Below are 12519 nucleotides of genomic sequence, written 5' to 3'. Positions count from 1 at the left end.
CCATTTAAATCGGAGGTGTCAACCAAGTGTTATATGGAAAGAGATGCAGCTCTAATTTTGGAATATATGCGTCTTAATAAACAGTTTGTGAATGAATCTAAAACAAAGTTGACCCGTTTTAGACCTTTTGTTCGCTTCAATTCTCAATTTAGCCTAAATGTTGGAGGAAAGTTGATTGAAGAAGTAAGCTCCATAAAATATTTGGGGTTGCATATTAGAGGTGTGCACGTGAGTAATATTTTGCTCACACTCACGACGGAGAAATCTTATTCACGCACACTCACGCACGATATTTTTAGGTATGACTAGGTTCACGAAAAGAAAATTTGTACTCACGCACACTCACGCGCGAAAATCTTTTAAATGTCGTAACTCACGAAAAATATCGTGACTCACGAAAAATGACGTGACTCACGAAAAACCTCGTGACTCACGAATAATTTTATGAGTAATTTACCTATAGAACCTGACTAGAAACATGAGTATGATTAAAAACGAGAGCGTTATAAAACTCTTAACACCTAGGATGTCACTAAAATTATAAATGAACGCAACTCGTAAGCACATTATGTTCGTAAGCGGGATTATTTTCGTGAGCGTGTTTTTCCGAAATTTGGTACTCACGCACACTCACGACGATACCATTTTCGTGACTCACGCACGACATTTGATCTGTTAATCACGCACACTCACGCCGTTGCCTTCAGCGTGAGTCACGAAAATGTTCGTGAGTCACGACAATTTCGTGTCACGTGCACACCTCTATTGTATATGCAGTCTAATTTGTCATGGGATGAACATATTCATACTTTATAACAGAAAGTATCATCTTCACTGGGTCTCTTATACAAATTTAAGCATAAGTTTAACCAGAATACCAAATTTATTGTTTATCAAAGTTTAATACAGAGTCATTTGAATTACTTGGCAGCTATATATGCTTGTAAAAACACTATAGCTCTACGATCATTGCAGCGACTACAGAATAATTCATTGAAAGTGGTAGCGAATCTAGAATTGGCCCATTCAACTTTAGATCTTTATGGAACAATTTTTCCATCTGTGTTACCTATATATGGAGTATACAAATTTCAGACTATAGTATATGTTTACAAATGCCTTCATGACATAGGTCATCACATGTTTCAATTTGTGCGAAATCAAACTGTTTTCAACACCAGAAACAATCGGAGACTGAGGGTTGTGTTTTGCTGAACCGAAACGACAAAGCAACGTATTGAATATTCTGGTATACAATATTATAATAACTTGCCAGATACGATAAGGGAGTGTAGAAGAATTTCTACTTTTAAAAAGAAATTAAAAGAGTATTTGTTGTCAAATGTTGATGTATTCCTTTGTAGTCACAATACAACAATAACTTAGTGCTTCTAATATGTTGTACAGGAAACGAAATGTTTTAATTTTACAATTGATCTCAAAGTATTATATAAATATTAACTAATAGTATATAAATTTGCCAACTAGCCTCTACTATGCCAATCGGCGCTGAGGCACTAATATAATTTGAATTTATATAAATTAAGTTTTATAACGTCTAAATAAAATAAAAAAAGAAAACGTTGTTTACCTATGTGCTTTAGATTAAATTTGTAAATACCACATCCCAGCAAAAATTGGGTATGCACTAGTGATTATTTCAGTAATACCGGTAATCAAAAAGTTACTACTTGCAGAATTACCTGGGATTTAAAAATAATAACCTACCTGTGTAGACAAAAAGTTATTCTTTCTATTACTACGGGTAATCAAAATCATATCTTTAGGTCCGGGTTCGGCACTACGATGGGCACCGTTAATAGTAGCGAAAGGTAATGCCAAATTACATTTCAGAAAAAATATTAATTGATAATGCCAATAAAATATACCCTTGTTTTCTAAAGTTTAATAATACATAATTTATATTACAACCCAGCAAAAACTCCATTACCAGGTATGAATACAAGTATGCCTGCGCCAAATTGGGTAACAACTTCTTTCCATATAACACTTGTCAACCAAGTGTTATATGGAAAGAGATGCAGCTCTAATTTTGGAATATATGCGTCTTAATAAACAGTTTGTGAATGAATCTAAAACAAAGTTGACCCGTTTTAGACCTTTTGTTCGCTTCAATTCTCAATTTAGCCTAAATGTTGGAGGAAAGTTGATTGAAGAAGTAAGCTCCATAAAATATTTGGGGTTGCATATTAGAGGTGTGCACGTGAGTAATATTTTGCTCACACTCACGACGGAGAAATCTTATTCACGCACACTCACGCACGATATTTTTAGGTATGACTAGGTTCACGAAAAGAAAATTTGTACTCACGCACACTCACGCGCGAAAATCTTTTAAATGTCGTAACTCACGAAAAATATCGTGACTCACGAAAAATGACGTGACTCACGAAAAACCTCGTGACTCACGAATAATTTTATGAGTAATTTACCTATAGAACCTGACTAGAAACATGAGTATGATTAAAAACGAGAGCGTTATAAAACTCTTAACACCTAGGATGTCACTAAAATTATAAATGAACGCAACTCGTAAGCACATTATGTTCGTAAGCGGGATTATTTTCGTGAGCGTGTTTTTCCGAAATTTGGTACTCACGCACACTCACGACGATACCATTTTCGTGACTCACGCACGACATTTGATCTGTTAATCACGCACACTCACGCCGTTGCCTTCAGCGTGAGTCACGAAAATGTTCGTGAGTCACGACAATTTCGTGTCACGTGCACACCTCTATTGTATATGCAGTCTAATTTGTCATGGGATGAACATATTCATACTTTATAACAGAAAGTATCATCTTCACTGGGTCTCTTATACAAATTTAAGCATAAGTTTAACCAGAATACCAAATTTATTGTTTATCAAAGTTTAATACAGAGTCATTTGAATTACTTGGCAGCTATATATGCTTGTAAAAACACTATAGCTCTACGATCATTGCAGCGACTACAGAATAATTCATTGAAAGTGGTAGCGAATCTAGAATTGGCCCATTCAACTTTAGATCTTTATGGAACAATTTTTCCATCTGTGTTACCTATATATGGAGTATACAAATTTCAGACTATAGTATATGTTTACAAATGCCTTCATGACATAGGTCATCACATGTTTCAATTTGTGCGAAATCAAACTGTTTTCAACACCAGAAACAATCGGAGACTGAGGGTTGTGTTTTGCTGAACCGAAACGACAAAGCAACGTATTGAATATTCTGGTATACAATATTATAATAACTTACCAGATACGATAAGGGAGTGTAGAAGAATTTCTACTTTTAAAAAGAAATTAAAAGAGTATTTGTTGTCAAATGTTGATGTATTCCTTTGTAGTCACAATACAACAATAACTTAGTGCTTCTAATATGTTGTACAGGAAACGAAATGTTTTAATTTTACAATTGATCTCAAAGTATTATATAAATATTAACTAATAGTATATAAATTTGCCAACTAGCCTCTACTATGCCAATCGGCGCTGAGGCACTAATATAATTTGAATTTATATAAATTAAGTTTTATAACGTCTAAATAAAATAAAAAAAGAAAACGTTGTTTACCTATGTACTTTAGATTAAATTTGTAAATACCACATCCCAGCAAAAATTGGGTATGCACTAGTGATTATTTCAGTAATACCGGTAATCAAAAAGTTACTACTTGCAGAATTACCTGGGATTTAAAAATAATAACCTACCTGTGTAGACAAAAAGTTATTCTTTCTATTACTACGGGTAATCAAAATCATATCTTTAGGTCCGGGTTCGGCACTACGATGGGCACCGTTAATAGTAGCGAAAGGTAATGCCAAATTACATTTCAGAAAAAATATTAATTGATAATGCCAATAAAATATACCCTTGTTTTCTAAAGTTTAATAATACATAATTTATATTACAACCCAGCAAAAACTCCATTACCAGGTATGAATACAAGTATGCCTGCGCCAAATTGGGTAACAACTTCTTTGTACATATATCAGCAGTAATACTTTTAAACGGGCATGGCATGGGAGGAAACGGCTTTGTGCATAACATACCAGCAGTCGAAAAATAAGTTCTTCGTCGCAAGCTTCGTACCGGCGCTTCAAAAATAATAACTTTACCATAAATAAACTCAAAACAAGTAAGGAAAGTCTAAAGTCGGGCGGGGCCGACTATATTATACCCTGCACCACTTTGTAGATCTAAATTTTCGATACCATATCACAAATACCAAATGTGTTGGGGGCTATATATAAAGGTTTGTCCCAAATACATACATTTAAATATCACTCGATCTGGACAGAATTTGATAGACTTCTACAAATCTATAGACTCAAAATTTAAGTCGGCTAATGCACTAGGGTGGAACACAATATTAGTAAAAAATTATGTGAAACTTTAAATCTGAAGCAATTTTAAGGAAACTTCGCAAAAGTTTATTTATGATTTATCACTCGATATATATGTATTAGAATTTTAGGAAAATTAGAGTAATTTTTACAACTTTTCGACTAAGCAGTGGCGATTTTACAAGGAAAATGTTGGTATTTTGACAATTTTTGTCGAAATCAGAAAAACATATATATGGGAGCTATATCTAAATCTGAACCGATTTCAACCAAATTTGGCACGCATAGCTACAATGCAAATTCTACTCCCTGTGCAAAATTTCAACTAAATCGGAGCAAAAAATTGGCCTCTGTGGTCATATGGGTGTAAATCGGGCGAAAACTATATATGGGAGATATATCCAAATCTGAACCGATTTCAACCAAATTTGGCATGCATAGTTACAATGCTAATTCTACTCCCTGTGCAAAATTTCAACTAAATCGGAGCAAAAAATTGGCCTCTGTGGTCATATGGGTGTAAATCGGGCGAAAACTATATATGGGCGATATATCCAAATCTGAACCGATTTCAACCAAATTTGGCACGCATAGCAACAATGCTAATTCTACTCCCTGTGCAAAGTTTCAACTAAATCTGAGTTAAAAATTGGCCTCTGTGGTCATATGAGTGTAAATCGGGCGAAAGCTATATATGGGAGATATATCTAAATCTGACCGATTTCAACCAAATTTAGCACGCATGGCTACAATGCTAATTCTACTCCGTATGCAAAATTTCAACTACATCGGAGCAAAAAATTGGCCTCTGTGGGCAAATGAGTGTAAATCGGGCGAAAGCTATATATAAATCTGAACCTATTTGGCTGATATTTTGCAAGTTTTTCGAGACCCATAAAATATTCGGATGTACGGAATTTGAGGAAGATCGGTTGATATACACGCCAATTATGACCAGATCGGTGAAAAATATATATGACAGCTATATCTAAATCTGAACCGATTTTTTCCAAAATCAATAGGGATCGTCTTTGAGCCGAAACAGGACCCTATACCAAATTTTAGGACAATCGGACTAAAACTGCGAACTGTACTTTGCACACAAAAATACATCAACAGACAGACAGACGGACAGACAGACAGACAGACAGACAGACGGACATCGCTAAATCGACTCAGAATTTAATTCTAAGCCGATCCGTATACTAAAAGGTTGGTCTATGATTACTCCTTTTTGGCGTTACATACAAATGCACAAACTTATTATACCCTGTACCACAGTAGTGGTGAAGGGTATAAAGAGCGAGCGTGTTGCTGCTCTCATATCTATTTATAGATGTTATTCTCTCTTATAAGTTAGTTTCGTATTCTCGGCCTTTTTCTCCCTCTGATGATGTTTATGGTACAAATTTGTACTTTGAAAATCTCTGTGAAGCCAGGAGGAACCGAACTCAGACCTATTGTTTTGTAATCCAACACACTATACCCTACTCCACAGCGTGGATTTATTCAATGTTGTAATTTTGCAATATAAATTATATACTATACAACTTATGAAAACAAGGGTATTTTTTATCGGCATTATCAATTAATGCATTGCAATTTTTTTCTGAAATGTAATTTTCCCTAAAAATTACTTTTTGTATCATTATTATGTTACATTTGTTGATTAGAACTAAAACAAAACAATATTTCGAAATATTATATGTACTTTCAAAAATTAACATGCACTTTATTTCACCCGTTTATTTATAATACAGTAAACAAGTGTGCGAGGTGGTAAATTTTAACACCACGTGGACAGTTAAAGTTTAACTGTGCCCTTAATCGCTGTAGAGGTTATTCTTTTTTGAAAAATGTCAAGAAAAAAAAAACAAACTTTCAAGAAAAATTTATTAATATATAATAAAAAACAAGTATATACGACCATAAGTTCGGCCATGCCGAATCTTATGTACCCTCCACCATGGATTGCGTAGAAACTTCTACGAAAGACTGTCATCCACAATCGAATTACTTGGGTTGTGGTATCTTAAAACTTCTTAACATCGTTTTCTAAATTGTGAGTTAGTCCAAACGTGGTATATATTAGACAAAAAAGTTATGTATAGTTAAGTCTACAAATAATTACGAATCGATATGGACTTTTTGCACGGTACGTAGAGAGCCAGAATTGAAATATGGGGGTCGCTTATATGGGGGCTATATACAATTATGAACTTGATATGGACCAATTTTTGTGTGATTGGAAATCGATTTATCTGAGGCATATATATAAATATAGACCGATATGGACCTAGTTAGGCATGGTTGTTAACGACCATATATTAGCACAATGTACCAAATTTCAACTCACTCGGATGATTTGGCTTCCGAGGCTCCAAAACCAAATCTCGGGATCGGTTTATATGGGGCTATATATGATTATGGACTGATATGGACCACTTTTGGCATGGTTGTTAAATATTATATACTATCCCCACGTACCAAATTTCAAGCAGATCGGATGAATTTTGCTTCTCCAAAAGGCACCGGAGGTCAAATCTGGGGATCGGTTTATTTGGGAACTATATATAATTATGGACTGATAGGAAGCAATTCTTGTATGGTTGTTGGATACCATATACTAATATCAAGTACCAAATTTCAACCGAATGGGAAGAATTTTGCTCTTCCAACGGGCTCTGGAGGTCAAATCTGGGGATCGGTTTATATGGGGCCTATATATAATTATGGGCCGATACCGACCAATTTTTGCATGAGAGTTTGAGGCCATATATTAACACCACGTACCAAATTTCAACTGAATCAGACGAATTTTGGTCTTCCAAGAGGCTCCGGAGGTCAAATCTGGTGATCGGTTTATATGGGGGCCATATATAATTATGGACCGATGTGGACCAATTTTTGCATGGATGTTAGAGAACATATACTAACGCCATGTACCAAATTTCAGCCGGATCGGATGAAATTTGCTTCTCTTACAGGCCTCGCAAGCCAAATTTGGGGGTCCGTTTATATGGGGGCTATACGTAAAAGTGGACCGATATGGCCCATTTGCAATACCATCCGACCTACATCAATAATAACTACTTGTGCCAAGTTTCAAGTCGATAGCTTGTTTCGTTCGGAAGTTAGCTTGATTTCAACAGACGGACGGACGGACATGCTCAGATCGACTCAGAATTTCACCACGACCCAGAATATATATACTTTATGGGGTCTTAGAGCAATATTTCGATGTGTTACAAACGGAATGACAAAGTTAATATACCCCCCATCCTATGGTGGAGGGTATAAAAAGTAATAATAATTTTAAAATTGGAGGGTCTCAACAGGATTCGAACCCGGAACTAAAGATATGATTTTAATTACTGGTATTATTAAAAGGAATCACTTTTGGTCTACACAGGTAAGTTATAAGTAGTAAGTTTTTGATTACCGGTATTACTGGAAGAATCACTAGTGCTTACTAGTGCTTTGCTAGGAAACTAACATCATTGAATAGATCCATGCCGTGGATCGTGGTATAGTGTGTTGGATTACAAAGCAACAGGGGTGAGTTCGCTTTATGGTAAAGATATTATGTTTGGAGAGCTGGTATGCTTGCGAAGAAGTACTTATTTTTCGACTGCGGGTATGCTTGCACCGAAGTACTTTCCTCCAATGTCATGCACGTGTAAAAGTATTACTGCTGATATATGTACGAGGAAGTTGTTACCAAAATTTTATCACAAATCTACCAAATTTAAAAAGTCTTTTTTAGAAAGTCTTACCCCCATTTTCATAAAGCTCCGTTAGTGTTCCGTTAACTAACCAACTTTTAAACTGTATTATAGACGAAGCTGTCATCTTGCCTTAATATTCCATAGGCTAGTTAGGAACTTAACTGACGAAAATTTTTCAGTTAAAGTTAACCGGAGAGAAGATATTTGCAATTTACTTTCTGTTAACTGACAGTTAAAGCCTAACGGAGCTACATGAAAATGGCCGTTAATCGAATTTTTGTGGTTAGAAAATTTTGTCAACATTTTATTTCTACAGAAAATTTTATTTCTATAGAAAATTTTTAAAAAATTGTATTTCTATAGAAAACATTGTCAAAATTTTATTTCTATAGGAAATATTGTCAAAATTTTATTTCTATAGAAAAGGTTGTCAAAATTTTATTTCTATAGAATTTTTTTTTCAAAATTTCTTTTCTATAGAAAATATTGTCAAAATTTTATTTCTATTAAAAATTTTGTCAATTGAATTTTTTCTATTGGAAATTTTGTCAAAATTTTGTTTCTATAGAAATTTTTTTCAAAATTTCTTTTCTATAGAGAATTTTGTCAAAATGTTATTTCTATTGAAAATTTTGTCAACATTTTATTTCTACAGAAAATTTTATTTCTATAGAAAATGTTTACAAAATTTTACTTTTATAGAAAACATTGTCAAAATTTTATTTCTATAGAAAATGTTGTCAAAATTTTATTTCTATAGAATTTTTTTTTAAATTTCTTTTCTATAGAAAATTTTGTCAAAATTTTATTTCTATAGAGAATTTTTACAAAATTTTATTTCTATAGAAAATTTTTCCAAAATTTCTTTTTTATAGAAAATTTTATCAAAATTTTATAGCTATAGAAAATGTTGTCAAAATTTTATTTCTCTACAAAATTTTGTCAAACTTTTATTTCTGTGGAAAATTTTGTCAAAATTTCATTTCTATAGATTTTTTTTTTCAAAATTTTGTGAATATTTTTATATATATTGTCAAAATTTTATTTCTATACAAATATTGTTTTTGTAAAAAAATTTGTTAAAATTTTATGTCTATAGAAAATTTTCTTAAAATTTTATTTATATTTGTATAAAATTTTATTTATATAGAAAATTTTGTCAACATTTTATTTCTATAGAAAATTGATGTACCTCCTTAGTTAGAGAGGAATGTTTCGCAATCTACCAAAACGTCAAGAATTCCAGCAAAAAAGTAACACCAAAAAAGTGGGGAAAATGTTATTTTTGTATCCGGATATGGTGCGAAATTACGCGCCGAAGCGATGAATTTAACATGGGCTTGTCATAGAACGAATGTTCTCAATTTCAAAAGCCGTTGCATCGAATTTGCATCACTTCTTAGCGTGTGATCCGAAATCAATGTTTTGCCAAATAAAAAGTTTTTATAAATTTTTAGGATTTTTTATGAACACATGTTTGAAATGTTTTCGAAAAATTCTCCCTTTTTCTAGAATACATTCTAGAAAAAGTGAGAATTTTTTGCGGCAAAATTTACATAAATTATAAAATATAAAATAGTTTTTAAGTTTATCATTCGGAAATAAAAACAATTTGTTCTTATTATGGCGTAAATTGTGTGTCCACACATTCTAGAAAAAGTGAGAATTTTTTGCGGCAAAATTTAAATAATTTATAAATAAAAACGTGCGTCCATCCAACCATCTTGCAGTCTATGGGGCTTTGCCCAAATAAATTTGACAACCATTCTTTTCCCCTGTTGGTTAAGTTACTCTTGTAGTTTAGTCAACAAAATGGTTTTAAAGCTGATATCAAAACAACAAATATGATTGAAGTACAAACCAACAATAAAAAACAAAACACGAATGAAGTAAGAGGAAGCACGCTCAAAATAAACCCAGTCAACTCGATGATTTGATGGTGGCAAAGGAAAATAGAGGTGTTTGTATGAATTTATTTCGGCATAAGTCGGCTATCATAAACCTTTTTTCGGAAGGTTCAAGTGTGGGTTTAGCGAACTGCCTGAATTTAATCTGATAATTGGTTAATCATTTTGTTGCAAGTAGAGGATGCTGATGAGGAATGTGGTAATTCCGAAACGTGCGTCCATCCAACCATATTGCATTCTATAGGGCTTTGCCCAAATAAATTTGACAAACATTATTTTCCTCTGTTGGTTAAGCTACTCTTGTAGTTTAATCAACAAAATGGTTTTAAAGCTGAGATTGAAACAACAAAGAAAATTTTGTTTCTATAGAAAATTTTGTCAAAATTGTATTTCTATAGAAAATTTTGTCAAAATTTTATTTCTATAGAAAATTTTGTCAAAATTTTATTTCTATAGAAAATTGTGTCAAAATTTTATTTCTATAGAAAATTTTATCAAAATTTATATGCTATTTAGTTTTAAATTATAATATTATCTAAATTATTAAATTAGTTTAGAGATCTCGATTTTTTTTTGGATAGCAGTTCTAATAAATATCAATTACTTTTGTTTTGTCACACCAACACCATTTTATTTACCTTGATTAAAATTAAATACAAATCCACTATATTTCTCAGATTTTTTGTTATCACAATCTGTTGATGTTGCCTTTTCACTTTGCACTTTTTTCATTTCACAGACAAACCCCATTTTCTCTGAGCACTTGATGTCATTAAGTAGTTTTGTATTTTCAAAGATTTGTATACAATTCTCAATATTTGCCGAGTTATCGGGATTACCAGGCCCCCACAAGAGAGAGACAATGGGGCGTCCTGAATCAATCCAAGCAAATTTACGATTTGCACCAATTCCGCCAATCCAAAGATGAGGAGGTTTTTGTGAACTGCAATAAAAAAATTTATTTTATTAAAATTTGTTGGCATTCCAAATAAAATAGCTTACAATTTATTTTTTGTTATAATTTGTAAAATATCATCAATCTTACTATCTGGTTCCAAAGAAAGTAATGTCATATTACGATAATTGCATTCCAAAAATGCTTCATACCAAGTATACTAGAAATGGTGGATGAAATAAATATGATTTCTTAAAACAAAAAGATATTTTTTACCATATAACTTGGATTAATAAAATATGTGACAGTTTTGTCCGTTTGATAAAATTTACCCGAATCGCCTTGAACAAATGAATTGTTCAGCATTATAGCGATTGCAATTAAAAAAGTCACCGAAGTTTTCATGATGAATTCTCTTTTGATACTACTGGAGCTTTACTTTTCGTATTTATGATTTTGTACTAATCATAATTTTATCTTTTTTCTATTAAATTCAGAAATGGGCAAACTTAAGGCACATAAATAGTTCACACAAGTAAGTAAAGACTTTGATATAAAAATAATGGTCTACATGTACTCGTATCTTGCGAATGAAATATTTGCTCATCATGACATTTGTACAGGTTGTCGTATACTTACTATCTACATTAATACTGGGTGTTATGTATACGCCATATTTTGATAAATTCCACTATGCTAATCTGCATACAATCGCATACAACTCAGCGGATATGTGTTGTTTTGTGGCCTCTGAAACAATCTACAATGCAGGGCTGCCAATATAATTTCATGAAAAATAGTCACTTTTTTCGAAAAAATTGTCATAATCGTCACATCTTAAAAATTATAAAAATATCTGCACTGTAAATAATATTAAAATAAAACATATTTTTGGTTACAAACAAAAGTATTTCATACAAAGAACAGAAAATTAACGTAAACAACTATGGCTTTCAACAACAAAGCATAATGAATTCAGATTTGTAGAAAAATAACATAAAAAAACATTTTTGTGCAATGCTATACAATTCAAAAATAATATAAAACAAGTAAGGAAAGTCTAAAGTCGGGCGGGGCCGACTATATTATACCCTGCACCACTTTGTAGATCTAAATTTTCGATACCATATCACATCCGTCAAATGTGTTGGGGGCTATATACAAAGGTTTGTCCCAAATACATACATTTAAACATTACTCGATCTGGACAGAATTTGATAGGCTTCTACAAAATCTATAGACTCAAAATTTAGGTCGCCTAATGCACTAGGGTGGAACACAATGTTAGTAAAAAAATATGGGAAACATTTAAATCTGGAGCAATATTAAGAAAACTTCGCAAAAGTTTATTTATGATTTATCGCTCGATATATATGCATTAGAAGTTTAGGAAAATTAGAGTTATTTTTACAACTTTTCGACCAAGCAGTGGCGATTTTACAAGGAAAATGTTGGTATTTTGACCATTTTTGTCGAAATCAGAAAAACATATATATGGGAGCTAAATCTAAATCTGAACCGATTTCAACCAAATTTGGCACGCATAGCTACAATGCTAATTCTACTTCCTGTGTAAAATTTCAACTAAATCGGAGTTAAAAATTGGCCTCTACGGTCATATGAGTGTAA

The 12519-nt window shown here is 32.5% G+C and overlaps 1 protein-coding gene across 1 annotated transcript; it reads right to left on the bottom strand.

Moving 5' to 3' along the window:
- Positions 1–10599: 10599 nt before the first annotated feature.
- Positions 10600–11440, bottom strand: LOC142224873 (salivary C-type lectin 2-like). The gene is made up of 3 exons (XM_075294649.1): positions 11167–11440; positions 10998–11110; positions 10600–10938 (listed from the first exon to the last, which is right to left on the bottom strand). The coding sequence occupies exons 1-3, from the start codon at positions 11293–11295 to the stop codon at positions 10626–10628; spliced, it is 555 nt and encodes a 184-aa protein (XP_075150764.1). The 5' UTR covers positions 11296–11440; the 3' UTR covers positions 10600–10625.
- Between the last annotated feature and the right edge of the window lie 1079 nt (positions 11441–12519).

The sequence above is a fragment of the Haematobia irritans genome, chromosome 2 (assembly GCF_050003625.1).
Source record: "Haematobia irritans isolate KBUSLIRL chromosome 2, ASM5000362v1, whole genome shotgun sequence".
Classification (NCBI taxonomy): domain Eukaryota; kingdom Metazoa; phylum Arthropoda; class Insecta; order Diptera; family Muscidae; genus Haematobia; species Haematobia irritans.
Note: the sequence above shows the minus strand (reverse complement) of the source record. Positions and strands in the feature narration are given on the sequence as shown.

Coding starts and splice junctions, on each gene's coding strand:
- LOC142224873 (XM_075294649.1), bottom strand. CDS start 11,295: ATGAAAACTTCGGTGACTTTTTTAATTGCAATCGCTATAATGCTGAAC. Junction 11,111..11,166: donor TTATTAATCCAAGTTATATG/GTAAAAAATATC, acceptor CACCATTTCTAG/TATACTTGGTATGAAGCATT. Junction 10,939..10,997: donor ATTATAACAAAAAATAAATT/GTAAGCTATTTT, acceptor TTTTTATTGCAG/TTCACAAAAACCTCCTCATC.